Source organism: Triturus cristatus, chromosome 12 (assembly GCF_964204655.1).
Source record: "Triturus cristatus chromosome 12, aTriCri1.1, whole genome shotgun sequence".
Taxonomy (NCBI): Eukaryota; Metazoa; Chordata; class Amphibia; order Caudata; family Salamandridae; genus Triturus; species Triturus cristatus.
Window position 1 is genome coordinate 488,189,726 of NC_140595.1, and position 14,793 is coordinate 488,204,518.

The window sequence follows — 14,793 nt, forward strand, 5'->3', positions numbered from 1 at the left end:
CTGCGCGCCTTGAAAGGTACTATACCTATATTTTTTGGCAGTCTACTTGGCACCCCGCACACCTACCTGCTCCCTGCTGACGAGAGGCAATTACCTTGAAACACGTGTCCAGGGATGGCATTATTTCACATACTCGTGGCATAGGCGTACTCACCGCTGCCACTACATTATCCAGAATTCTTTGGGGCTATTTGCTAGTATGACGAGCATGGTTGCGACCCACTACGTAAACAATCTTTCTGGTGGATACTCTAACTGGAGCTACTTGTGAGTATTCCCTAGGTGTCAGAGTGGATCTGGAAACTTTAAAGCAGTACTCCTGGTGATGCCAAGCTGAAGTTGTTCAGTTCTAGAAGTGACGAGCGGAGCTGTATATAACAGCCACCCTTGTGTGCAGACCTCAGATACTTTCTTAGACTGTCCGCAGCCTCAGTTGCAGAGCCTATCGGCAGACTGGCCTGATCAGATTGCAGATACTTCTAACTGAAGATTCCTCACCTTGTGAATACATACCATAGCAATTCCTCACCTCCCCAGGTGGCTGGTCTGTGAATTGGCACAGACCAAAAAGTCGTGCAGGTCTGAGCAGGCAAAATACGCCTCTCGACCGACCTGACTATCAAGAACGTAGTGCTTCATAAATGTATGCCCACGTGGCCATCTGACAAATATCCAACACAGGTACTCCGCATTCTAATGCAGAGGCAGCAACCTTAGCTCTTCAGACGGTGTTTCTTCGCCAGTGTGTGAATAACTTTATGCAGAGAACAATCCATCAGGAGATGGTTTGTTTGAGCAATGCCTTGCCTTTCTTCGTCTTGGAGAAACCGACAAAGAGTGGATCGTCCACCTGTTGTCCTTTGGTACGATTAATATCAAAACTTCGGCCCCGATGTACAGAGTATTTTTCTGCAGAAGCAAATGGCCCAGTTCGCATAATCGGGCCGTTTAAGGTTGCAAAAATGCCCTTTCTTATTTACAAACCACAAATTATGATTCATTAACAAGTTATCGAATTGCAATTTGGGTTTGCGACCCAATAACGATTCGGAATTTTGAAGGGGCTTGGTTAGGATTGGTATGTATCAATGTTTTGTGACGAAATTCTAGTCTCAAATCATTAATCTTTTATCATCTCTTCAAAAGAGTTAGTAAGCAATTTGCAAATGGGAAAGGGTTTCCAAGGGACCCCGTCCGCCTTGTGTATACTGGCAATTTTCCCAAAAATCAAACAACCACTTCCTTTCTTTTTTTTTCTTCTTTTAACACATCCCGTTTTTCTTTAAGTTAAACTGGTTGCATTAAAAAAAAAACTTGCTTTATTTAAAACCAATCACAAGCATAGTGGTCTGCTGACTTCTGCAGGCCACCATTCCTGTGATGGCTGCATTTCTTAGTGGGTCACGATTTGTGAACAACCTCATTAATATTCATGAGGTAGGTGAAATTGCAATCCACTAGAAACTAGTCATTTGCGAACTGACCTATTAAAACATATGTCAATTAACTAATTACCACACGGGTCATAAAAAAACTGGTCGCAAACTGGGACCAGTATTTTGCAACCAGTTCGTAGTTCATCTGGCCCTTAGTGCCCTCTAAGGGTCCAAACAATGAAGTCTTTCCTCCTCTTTATAAGGGTGAGGTGTGGCAAAGTAATTCAGAAAGGTGAGATCCTGCCCGATATGAAATGGCATGATCACTTTCTGGAAAGACTTTTGTATATGGTGCGGTGACAGATTTAGCCTACAGCTCGCTCACATGCCTAGCCAAGGGTATGGTGAGGAGAAAGACTGTTTTCATAGTTAAAAGTCTCAAGGAACAACGGCAGTGGCTCAAAAGTAGGGCACATCAAAAAATTGAGAACTAAGTTCAAGTCACACTGTGGCATCACAAGGGGTTTTGTGGAAACAAATGTTGCAAACCTTTAAAAAAATGTCATCACAACAGGTGATTTGAATAAAGAAGGCCTATCCAGCAAATGCAAAAAAGGCGAAAGAGATGACAAATAAATAGCCTGTAACAGTGCCCCAAACCAGTCCTTGCTGAGCCAGGGACAAAATTAACAAAACTTCAGACAACTTGGCTTGTGGTGGGTCCATGTGGCAGATGCTGCACCAAGCCACTAATGCATCCCAAAGATTGGTGTACACCAAGTTTGTGGAGGGGACCCCTTGCGATCCCATATGGTCTTTGGAATCTTCTTTGTGCAATCATCACAGGCCCTTGAGTCATGCTCCAACACCAGGCACCAAAGACCAACTACGTGAGGGTAGGTCTCAGACATTTCCCCTTGCACACTGGATATTTTGTGATGAAAAGCAGATCTTCGAGACCAAGGAGAAGTCCCAAATCAGTGAATGAAGGTGTGGAAAAAAAGTAATGGAGTTCAGTGTACACAGGTGGTGCTTATATATGGCTCCGCTAGTCACTTCCAGAGAAGAAGAACATTGGTGCGGAGCGGCAAAATGCCACCTTCTGGTAACTCAGGATTACTTTTATAAAGTTTCCGGATCCAGTCTGACTGTGGAATATTCACAAGGTGAGGAATCTGTTAGACATGTCCATCAGAAAGATAAACAACATCTTACATCCATAACTCAACATGGTGTAATAATTGTATTAAAAGGGTGCTCAAACGCAATACACCACACTAACTAGGATGCAAACTGAACTGTTGATAAATATCTAATCTGATATAGTAAGTATTTAACTAACAATCACATCTTGGGAATAAATACCAACCTCCTAGCATCAATTAATTTAGTGGCTCCATCTTCTAAAAGTTTCTTATTCTTACTCTTGTGAAACTAAAACACAGTTGAAGCACAACCAAACTTGATCCCTCCTCTAATTTCTGCTAAATGTAATAAAGAGTATGTCAGACTCTCTAACGCAAGTAATGTTCTTAGCCCTGTGCAGGACGTCACCAACATATATTTGATCCGATTTCCATTACAATAATGAACAATTGTCTTTCTTTGACATACATTTGCTTTCAATATCACTGACCCTCTATCAGTTCTACCCTTTATCACCTTTGTTGAAACGTTCTTGAAACACAGCATGATAAGCATAGAAATGAAGATGAGTTATCACTGCCCACTAGGGTATGTTTATGTACTGTATACATTTGAACATATGTCATAGTTAAGGTGTTTAAAAATTAATGCATTCATAGTTGTTTACATTTTACAAGTTTGAAATAGTCCTACTTAAAGGACAAAACACACACTGGCTATTGTGTAGTATCTAAAAAACAAGCTGTTGCTGTACCCAAGAAAGACATTTTAAATGCATCAAAGGAAGAATAAATAATTGAAAATAGCCTGAGGGGGCGTAGCCAACGCGTCAAGATGGCGGTCGCTCTTTGATAGTGCTCCAGACCCCTCGATCATCCACGTTGCAATCGGCTGCCATCAGTGTCCCCAAAGACCCCGACTGCTTCCTCAACGTATCTGTGGAGGACAGGAGTTCCCTACGCTCCATTTTTTTCAGACCGAGCGACCTGCTGTGGGGCGAATCTGCCGGGGCGCCGATCTCTGACAGCTCAAGATGGCGGCACCTGGCTCCGACTTCCCTGAATCCAGTCTCCTGCATCGGCGCCCCCCGTCGTGAGCTTGGCGACCCTCCGGGGCTTCGTGCCACCGGCGTACACCCTGTCCACTGAGACGGTGCCCTTCACTTCGCCACACGCTTTGCTGCCTGTGTTAGCGCCCACCCCTCCCCCCTACCTGGTCGTGCTCCATCATCCACGATCTGGGTGAGGTGAGCGGCGCTGGAATCCGCCTCCTGCAGCCTCTATATCGGGCGCTGAATCGCGCGGCAGGGGTTGTGCCGCCAGCTGCCTGCTGCTCCGCTTGGGCCTGGCCCGGTTCCCTGATCGCTGCAGAGGGAGGATCCGGCGCTCCTCGTGGAGGACACTGCAGCCGCCCACGCCTCGGCCTATAGAGCGGGCCCTCGCTGCGCCGTCGCCTGTAACTCCTGTGGCCTGGGGAGTGTGGGATCCACCCGGCCCCTCCTGCATCGCCTGTCCTGTGTCCCGTGCTGCGGACCCTGGTGCTCCTGGGACTCCCTGACCCGTGACGCGGCGACCTGCACTGCTTCCCGGCCCTCTGCTCCAGGCCCAGCGGTCGCTGTCTGCTGTGAGGCGTTGGGTGGGTGCCGGTTGGGGTTCCCTGGCCCAGGCCCCCCCCGAGCTACAACCGACTGATAACACCCCGTCTCGTACCGGAGTATCAACAGGGGTCTCCTGTCCGGGCCTGACCTGCCCCCCTCCGACTGGCGCACTTGCCTGGCCTCTACATACCTGTGCCACCGCTGCACCAGTGACTGCGATGCCAGCTCCCCGGCGGTTTGGGCCCAGGGGGAACGCTGCCTCCGACCCAACAGGTTTGACCCTACACACCGGGGGCCCTCTGTTTCTGCAACCCGACCCGGGATAACACCCGGGGCTGATGCCCACCACCTGCATTCGGCAGCATGCACCGCGTGGCGTGGGGTGCATTGTGGGTCCGCTGTTGCCAACCTATATCGGCCGCATATATCGGGCGGCGGGACACACCTCCTTACTGTTTGGCGCCGCGGAGCCGCCCTGGTCCGCTCCTCGACCACATATCCTAGTTTCTGCTTCTGGCCAGTGGTCCCCACGACTCTCTCTGCCTTTCCCGCAACCCGCGGAGGTGGGGTGGGTTCGGCCGCACTCATCGAGCAGCAGGGTGTCCGCGGATCGGGCCTCCCATCCCCCCGACCTCCCTTCGACCTGGTGGTGCTTATCCCCGGCAGATGCGGTGAGCCCCTCCCGCCGGATCGGCTGTCACTTCGGGCAGCCGGAGGCGTGATTCACGTCCCTGATGTGTCTGCGCCCCTTGAGACCCGGGACCGACTGCCCGTAAACTTACCATTTACAGCTGGAAGGAAAGATGCTGAGAACCGCTTGCGGCAGAACAACCTGCACCTCAAAGGATTTCCTGAAAAATTCGAACAGGGACGCACAGATGCCTTCGTGGAGACCTGGATCAAGTTGTGGCTCGCCAAAGATGCTCTCTCACAATGGTTCGTAATCGAACGCGCGCATCGCTCCCTGGCAGCCCAACCTCCCCCCCCCTGGGCCCCACCGTGTCCTATTATCATTCGGATCCTCAACTTCCGGAACTGAGACGCTATCCTGAGGGAAGCCCGAGTTCATGGTCCCCTAAAATATCAGAACAGTACCATAATGGTTTTCCCGGACTACACAAAGGACGTTCTGGCCCAGCATCGCACGTACAATGAGGTCAAACAAAATCTCCGTAATCTGGGCTTGCGCTACGGGCTCCTCTTCCCGGCCCGCCTCAGAGGTTTTTTCCAGAACAAGGCACTCTTCTTTGATACACCACAGGCAGCATGGGCCTGGCTCACGGAGGAGCGGCCGCAACCCACGTCTTCCCCTCCCTTGTCGGGCCCCTCCCGGGCACACCCATTTCCTCCCAAACAACAACGGAGGCACAACCAATCCCGTAAGAAGGGGGAGCAACGAGGGGACCGCTCAAGATCACCCGGGAATCCCAATCACAGATCGCCTCTGAGGCCCCTCCGATTCTGGATGACCACAGCCGTGCAAATTCAATCATAAACTTGCACCATGAACATGACCCAACATCAACGCTGCGCCCGGCCCTCTCTGACTCAGACCTGTCTCGCAATCCCACATTCCGAGAATCTGGAGAGGATGCCAGAATCTGACTGTGGGGCCTCATGGAAGTAGAGCATCACCAAACTCTTGGGGCTCGTGGCAGCAATATTTAAGCACTGATACTGAGTTATCTGTCTACATGGAGGGGTCCATCGCCATCGCTACGACTTTCCCAGCTAACCGTTTTAATGTAGCTTCTTGTTTTTGAATTGGGTGACAGATGCTTGGGGTTTGGAAGTATAGGGTGGGGGTGTTGGAGGGGGATGGGGGGGTTGCTGCCCTCCATGTTCTGTTCGTTCTGACTCCGTTTGAGTCACTGTTTACAGCTTTGTTTGCACTGACTTTTTTTGCTTTCATGACAGCCCGCTGCACATACATGCACTCTTCAATGACCGGGGTTATCCCTTCCTGCGCCAGCCCCATCTCTCTCTCACGGCTGCGATGTGCCATCTCACCCAGGGCCTAGGCCTCTCCCAGCTCTTCCCTCCCCATAACAGATGTTTCCCAGATGCCCGTACACGGTAGGTCCCTCCACATCTTGTCGTGGAACGTCAATGGGTTGCTAGACCGCATCAAACGCACTGCCTTCCTCAGGAGCGCCCAACGTCAGTCTCCTGACGTACTCCTACTCCAGGAGACGCACCTCCTGGGAACCCAATGCTCTTTCCTTGCCTGATAAGGATTCGATAGGGTCTGGCATTCTAGTTTCACATGGGGCTCCCAGGGGGTGGCTGTACTGACCCGGCGAGGGCTCCCCTTCACCCCCATGCACGTGAAGACTGACACACAGGGCCGTTATGTGGCCCTCTACGGTAGGCTTGAGGGGCAGGTCTTCAATCTCCTTTCAATATATATTCCTCCGGCCACGCTCCCCTCCACCACCTTACGGAGGTAATCTCCGCCCTGCCCCAAAGCCAAACCATAATTGGGGGGATTTTAATGCAGTAAAGCAGCCGACCCTTGACGCCACAGGAGATCCCTCCTCATCACGCCTCACCTGTTCGAAACGACTATCAGACTGGTCATCCGCCCTCGGTCTGTGTGACGCGTGGAGGATCTTGCACCCCCGCCTGAAACAATACACTCACACCTCAGCGGCCCATCAAACCCACTCTCGTATTGACCTCCACCTTCACGCCACCGAATGCCAGTTAGTCTCTGGTGTCTCTATTCTTCCGCGGGGAATTTCGGACCACTCCGCTATCTCTATACACATAGGACACACCACCGGGGGTCTGTGTTCGGTCTGGCGGTTCAACGCGTGGTTTTTGTAAGACGTAGACCTCAGGGACGTGCTTGCGGTGGAGCTGAAACACTATTTTCTGCCCAATAAAGGCTCAGTTTCCTTTGCAGGCATGCTGTGGGAAGCCGGTAAGGCCACCCTACGTGGAGTGGTCAGAGGCCTGGTCCATGTGAAATGGGCGGAACAAACCGCACGCCTGACTCAGCTCGAGGCGCAGGGAGACACAGAGGACGCCCACTAAGCTAGACAACTTGCGATGCTTCGCGAAGAGATCCGCCAGATCTCCCTGGATTCAGCCAAGATGCTCTGGCGCTCCTCTGTGGCTTGGGTGTATGGATGCGGTGACAAAAACGGTATAATCTGGTCTCCTAGCCCAAGGCCAATAGAATTATTCCAGAAATCCGTGACACCGCTGGTACCCATCACTGTACCTCGTTGGCTATCGCCCAGGCCTTCGCGGGTTACTATTCTCAGCTCTATTCCACCTGGCCCCCTGGGGCCTCTCTAGCCTACCTGCTGGATCGAACCGGAACCCATCTCCCTCGCTTACCCCAGACCGACTCGGCGGACCTTGATCTTCCCTTTACTCCGGAGGAGATCCAGGGCGCTATCTCCCTACTCAACCCTGGGAATACGCCAGGGCCCGATTGTTTTCCACAGGAATATTATGCGACTTATCGAGATGTATTAGTCCCTCATCTGGTAGATCTCTTTCAACATGTGGTAGAAACAGGCTCTTTTCCCCCAGAAACTGATGTAGCCACCATAGTGGTCATTCCGAAAACTCAACCACCTTCCCTTTCCTGCTGTGCACTACCGCCCGATCTCCCTCATCAATACTGAAATAAAAATCTTTGCTACTGCGTTGGCACCACATCTTCACCCCTTGCTGCATAAATTGATCCACCCGGACCAGTGTGGCTTCATGCCCGCCCACAGCATTCGGCATTGTATACGACGCCTCCATCTTGCCCTAGCCCATCGCCACCTGCTCACCCCATACTTGGCCCTGTTGCTAATAGACTTTGAGAAGGCCTTTGATACGGTGGACTGGGGCTACTTGGAAGACTTTCTGGCCACGATGGGCTTCGGCCCCCACTTTCGGCGTCTCATCCGAGTCCTGTACTCGAGTCCTTCGGTAAGGGTCCTGACCAACGGCGCCTTCTCAGAAGCGTTCCCCATCTGCAGAGGCACCCGTTATGGATGCCCACTTTCGCCGCTCTAATTTGCGCCGGCGAAGGAACCGTTGGCATGCCTCATTCGCAGTGACCCCCAAATCTGAGGATGGTCCTGGGACCCCCATCAGATTGACAAAATTGCCCTCTACGCGGACGTTCTGATTTTCCTGGCCGACCCCGAGACCTCCAGCCCACGCTGTCTGCAGGTGCTTTGAGACTGTCTCGGGTCTACGCATAACCCGGCGAAGTCCACCTTGGTTCCCCTCCACCCCTCGAGAGCCTGCTGTGACTGGCAATCTACTATCCCCCTACGGAGGCAATCTTTTAAATATCTGGGGATCTGGATAACCCTGCTTCCCGAACTGGAGTGGGCTCTTAACCTCACACCCCTGGTCATGAGAGCCAAAACAGACCTTAAGCGTTGGCAGTCCCTACCGCTTAACCCCCTGGGCAGAGGGGCACTTTTTAAAATGATGATCCTCCCCCGTTTCTTATACATCCTTCAAAACATCACTTTCCATCTCCCGGGTAGCTGGTTCTGTGAGTTTGACGGGGTACTTATCAAGTTTCTGTGGGGGAATGGGGGACCACGTATGGCCTTGGCCTGCTGTCAGATACCTCCCTTTGATGGGGTGACCAACCTTCACCTCTACTACCTGGCCACCCAAATCATTGTCATCCATGACTGGTTTGCTGGAGGCTGGTCTGATCCGGCCTACCGGACCGAGCTCAGAACTATGGATTTCCCATGGATTCTAGCTTACCTGTATGGGACCCGTATTACGCAGACCATCCGGCCAATCACCAGAGCGGTCTTGACAGCCTGGCGCTCTGCTTTGTGTTACACGCACTGGGACACGAAAATCTCTCAACACACGCCTTTGTGGCATGGTACATGGCTGCGAGACGTATCAGCTCTCAGAGGGTTCCAACGGTGGAATCGGATCGGGATTATACTCCTTGGGGACGTCTGGGTGGGAGACCACATTCGGGCCTTCTCTGACCTGCAACAACGCTACTCCCTTCACCCTACTCAATTTTATAAATATCTGCAACTTCGTCACGCCCTTACTACACATGTTTCACCAGGCACCTCACTCCCTGAATTTAGTCCGTTGGAGGCCCAGGTCATGATGAGCAACTTGGGTAAAGGGGGAGTGTCGCGGATATACCGCTCCCTAGTGAACAACAGCTCTGCCACCTTAGATGCGCTGCGAGCCCGCTGGGAGGGATGTGTGGGTCCCCTGGAGGAGGCAGATTGGCCAGACGCCTTGATGGCTCCCAAAACTCTGACGTCCTCCTCTAAACTACGCCTCATTCTGCTGTACTACCTCCACATGGCATATCTTACTCCCGCACGTCTACACAGGGCGGGTCTGCGCTCCTCATCGGAATGCACACGTTGTGGCCAGGCCCCGGCCGATTTCTACCACATGGTCTGGCTATGCCCTGACCTCACCTCCTTCTGGGCGGGTATAGAAACTGAACTCACGTACACCCTGGGGTGGCAGGTCCCACACGATCCCTTACGCCTCCTCGTAGGGGTATTTGATGGCTTGGATGGTTCCCGAGCCGACAATCGTTTCTTGATATTGCGGCGGACTGGTCACAGGCCAGACCTCCCATTGTACGTAAGTGGCGCCGAGGGGTGGACTGGAGCGCGGGCCAAGAGGAACTTCTCTTTGAAGCTCGGGGTTGCCCTGAAAAGTTTGAGAAGGTATGGGGCAAGTGGTTACATTTGCTGGGTTGAACTTTATGCTGGTGTCCCGCTTGTTTTGCTGCTCTTTTTCCTCATTCGAGAAGGCTGATTCAAAGGCCTTGTATTTCGATTGGGCCTCCTGCTATTTATTGATGATGGACATTGATATATCGTGCACCCTTTTGCTGTCTTCATATGTTTTGTTTCTATATATGCTAATAAAATTGATCAAAAACAAAAAAGAAAATAGCCTACTTTGCAATTTTGACTATTACTGATTATCACTTCAATATTTAAAATATTTGTGATTGAGATATGCTACACATTTCTGGCGTGCCCTACATCTAGGAAATCCCATGAGTCAGGTGGCAATAGATCTGGACATAGCAGAGAGGACACCAAACCAACTTAAGGACTTGGGAAGGAGAAAAGAATCCTGGCTGATCAATGAGCGTGCTTTTTTTCCTTTCTACCTGCGATAGGTTCGTTCTTGTCTGAAGCGTCATAGACATAGGCTGGGATTCTGATTCAGGTTCCCATTACATAACCTTGAAGCGCATTCACCATGAGAACATCACCTACCGAGGTGTGTAACTGCTCAAAGGTGGGCCAAGAGGTGTAAACAAAGCTATGGCATGGGGTCACTATGTCAGCCCTCTATAAACATTATGAGGGGCCTGCATACCATGGCTAATCACCTTTACGATGAATATCAAAGTTCCAACATTACCAATACTGATCTGATGTGAGCTTTACTTGGTGGACATCACAGGCAAAAAAAGGATGCCTAGTTTGATGGTCAAGCTTTATGAATATTGAGCCAGAGAATCTTATGCTGAAACGTTAATAAAATACCTCGACAGTAGTTGTAGTCTAAGCATAACACCTAGATTCGAATTTCACAAAAATATAGTTTTCTAAAACTAAAAAAGATAGGTCCTATGGTTACTTTTGCATTTGGTGGTGAAAAGTAAGTGCGGAAATATTCACACAAGCTAACACAATCAAAGAAGGAACCGATGCAATGAGAGGTCTGATATTCAAGGATGTTATGGGAAAGGAATGTGATAGTAATTTTATCATTGACTCCTGATAGCTGTAGGATCCCGTACAAGAAATCACATTCTATGGTTCAATATGGGTAGTAACTGGCCAAAATAAGTGTGTCGTTACCAAATGACAAAACAGTGCAGGGCAAAAAGGAGTGCGATGTAAAAGAATTGTGCATGCTTGGAGCAACTTCCTTTCTAAAACATTGTGATACAATCCTTTTTAAATGCAACTTTCAAATTGGACTGATGAAGGAAGAGAACACTTTTTTTGTGTATCTTATTTCATGGCCGTCCCCATCTTTTATTATTTAAGCACATATGACAAATGTATAGGACTCATGTTCACCTTCGAATTTTGTACAATCTATTTTACTTAAGCCTCTTATTAATACATGTATGTGTTTACTGTTACATACTGCATATGTATTTTCAGTTAAAATGTGTGTAGATGTTTTTGTCACTGTGAAAAACGATCTGACGTCCGTGGGGCCTTCTATGTAAAACACAAAATCGTGCAATAAATAAACAAAGTATTTTCTTGTAATCAACCATCTCACAAGAAACCAGGCTCTGGACTTGAGGTGCTCTAGTATTAAATTAAATGTCACATTGTTTAACTTAACATACAGGAAATACAAAGGAAGGTCGCTTTCACAGAATTTGATTTATGTACTGCAAAATAATACAGTCACTCTACAAATAAATAAAGCTGCGTTTAAGTTAATTAAGAGCATGCACATAATCGTTGACTATTCAGCCATCAATTGCAGGATTTTAATCGTTTTTATAACTGCTCGAAATAATTTCCAATGTTGTTAAACAAGAAAAAAAATCAAAAATAATTTAATTTAGGTCTTGTAAGGAATTGTTTTCAAATAAACTGAAGTGGAGCTTAATCAGACGCAAAGGAAGTTAACTATTAATTATCCCAAAAAAAAGGCTTCCTTGCCCATTTTCACCACAGCAATATGTCTGTGGAAAGAAATGGAAATGACATAAAACGCAGGAAAACAAGTTCTCCTTAGGGTTGTAATACAGAAATGTATGTATTACATGTAATGATGAAAGGTAAAACACAAATGCAACCCAAAAAGTTTTTTGTCAGACTGTTATTAATGATATACAAAGCAGCAACGCATAAAAAATTAATAGGTGAAAGCCCTGAAATGTCAAGTCCAATGAGCACAACTCTGCTTACCTCCTTTGCTTTCTGTTTCAATCTCGCCTGCTCTGGATCTTCTTGCTTTGAGCGACTCTGCACGAACAGAAAAAGAATGATTAACAAATGGTTTAAAAACCACGCGTTTGTTCGTTTGAGTTCACACCAAGCTCAACAAAAAATAAAATAGTAGCAAGAATGTAATTAATCCATTAAAAAAAAAAAACAATTTTGGACGCAAAATTTCCACACATTTATTAGGCATGGGTCTCCAAAATATAATTTCCGCCCATACAACAGCACAATTTGTTAAATATATTTCAAATAACAGCATTTACAACTGCTTTTTATTTATAATTGTTTATAAAACCATAAAAAAAGTTACATCAATACAAAAACAACGCGTTACCAACAGTTAAGTCGAAATAAACATTACAGTGCCTTAATGATAAGAATAAAACAGTTTTGCTCCTCTGTTATCCTACAAATTCGTCCAATAGCTCAAAATTCACTTGATTCAATATATACATTTTTAAAAACACAAATATTTACTGCTATTTTAAGAAACACAACTGTTGTTTGTACAATAATTCTCTAGTTTAGTCAAGTTACCTTGCCGTCCAGTCGATCTGAGTTAGAATAATAATTTTAAAGCATAGAAGAGAGCAGGCAATGGGGAGGAACCAATGCTGAAGGGATGATTGTTCACTACCTACAATATGTAATCTATGTCAGACAAATAAAAAGTTAAATCAAAAAGGTGCCTGCAGGTAGCCTTGTTCAACTCAGATGTTCCTAAAAGATATCTTCTCAGCTGACACCCGGATAATTACCCAAGTTTCAGTGTAAAGACGTTGCATGTCTTATAGCAAAGAGTCTGGACTTCTACACCATTTCAGTGTGGGCCACAAGAGCTGCCCCTCAAAGTTGCCAAATTGCCATATGAAATCTACAAAGGGCCAGGAGTGAGGAGGAATTTTGTTTACCCGCTCTGATCTGGCGAAGACACAAACCTATGCTATTGTGCATGGATGAGTGCTTTGCTCCAAATCATGTCTGTGCTAAATCCAATATCTTATTGTCTTCTACTCTCAGTAAAAGGTGCAAATGTCGTTTTTTTCCTAGCATTTTACTGCCTGGACTCGACATTGCCAGCAGTTTAAAATTACTTGTATCAGATAGGTTTTCTTTCTAGAAGACGGATATCAATAAGAAAGCAAGAAAAGCAATTGTGATTCAACAATGGAAATACACAATGGTTTCAGCACTAATGCAAACATTTTGGGGAGGTAGGCAATGCTTAACGCCAGTTCTAGCTGTGGGCCACGACTTTAACAATGTCAATGATTTAATGGTTTCTTCAAAATTGGAATATACCAAATAACCAGAGTTGGACCCAACTCAGGAGCTCCCACGGTGAGATTTAGCACAGCTGTGAAATTTCAACCTTGACTGATTCCAGAGGAGCTCTTAAACCCGTTGTACCTTCACCACACTCCAAAGGTGTTCATATCTTTTCTCCTCAGGTGGCTAGCACCATCTTTAGGTCATATTCTAGACTTTGAATTTGGTGATCCTGAACTACGTTAGTTTAAGTTTGAATACAATCATATCACACACAACATAAAAAGAGTACTCGACCATCTTAAAACAACAAATGAAAGGCCTTGTGCAGACTGAAAATCTCAATTACAGAACCTAAAATACATGTTAAAATCTTCTGACATGGCTATGTACTTTTTTAAACAAAACAAGCCTCACCTGCAATGATTTTTACACTTGTGGAAAAATTAAGCCATGTGTTGTATTAGCAATATATTAAAGTACACTTTCAGCTTTATCATTCTAGCAACTGGATGCTTTTGCCGCCAAGATAACCACCGTGTTCCTATAGTGGTGAATTCCAGCTTAGTTTAACAGTAATTTTAACAAATAAGAATGTTTTGCACTTAACAAATGGCACATAGACAGAACATTAAAATGTTCAATGTGTCAACTGCAGAGATAATAACATATTCCGGTGAGTCGCTGAAACACTCCTAAGCAGTAAGCACTCCTGAATCCAAATAATGTTAATCACAGAAACCTCCCTGGTAGGAACATGAGCCACACACAATGAGAAAGCAATGCAAGTAGATATTCTTTAATTTTACTGGTCTGGCCAGAATCAATTATGTACAAAGAAAATCTCCCAGTGACAAACTGATCTAAAAGCCTGCTCTTAAAATCATTAATATTACTTTATCACATGGCCTTCAAGCTTGTATTGGACGTCTACCTTCAGCCAGCAAACCTGCATCAAACTTTAAAAGGCGAGGCTGTAGAAATCACCCAGACTATCTATTTGAGAGCTTGGGGCTACAGAAAGAGTTGGTGGACTTTTATGTGGCACCTCTGGATGAGAGCTATCACGACCCCATAATTCTCCTCCTGGATGGCCCATTCATTTAACAACTTAAGTGCGGGCCGTCCCAGGGTAGAAATGATTTAGTATTTACAAATAACATGAATAATGTCAAATGGGCAGCTATAGAGTGTAACTACAAAGAGATAAAATCACAGAATCATGGCTAGGTGTGGAGATTGTCCCTATTTTTAAAAAAGGGTCCTGTAATGTAATTATCGCCCAATCAGTTGATAGCCTGCAAAAAAGTTTTTGTAAATAAGCCTTAGAAAAACTTAATGAGTGGATGTCAGAATAGCCTATCTTAAGTCAATTTCAAGCGGGTTTTAGATACAAAGTAAGCATAACTGACAAGGCCTTGGAAGGCAGTGACTCTGAAAAGGG

At 46.9% G+C, this 14,793-nt stretch overlaps 1 protein-coding gene across 2 annotated transcripts in view; it reads right to left on the reverse strand.

The window, feature by feature from the left end:
* Window positions 1–14,793, reverse strand: part of LOC146776143 (transcription initiation factor TFIID subunit 4-like) — a 1,156,451-nt gene that overhangs the window by 388,863 nt on the left and 752,795 nt on the right. For both annotated transcript variants that reach the window (XM_085639557.1, XM_085639558.1), the window contains exon 13: window positions 12,045–12,101. In XM_085639557.1, coding sequence (XP_085495683.1) covers window positions 12,045–12,101 — 57 coding nt within the window. The remainder of the gene's footprint in view (window positions 1–12,044; window positions 12,102–14,793) is intronic.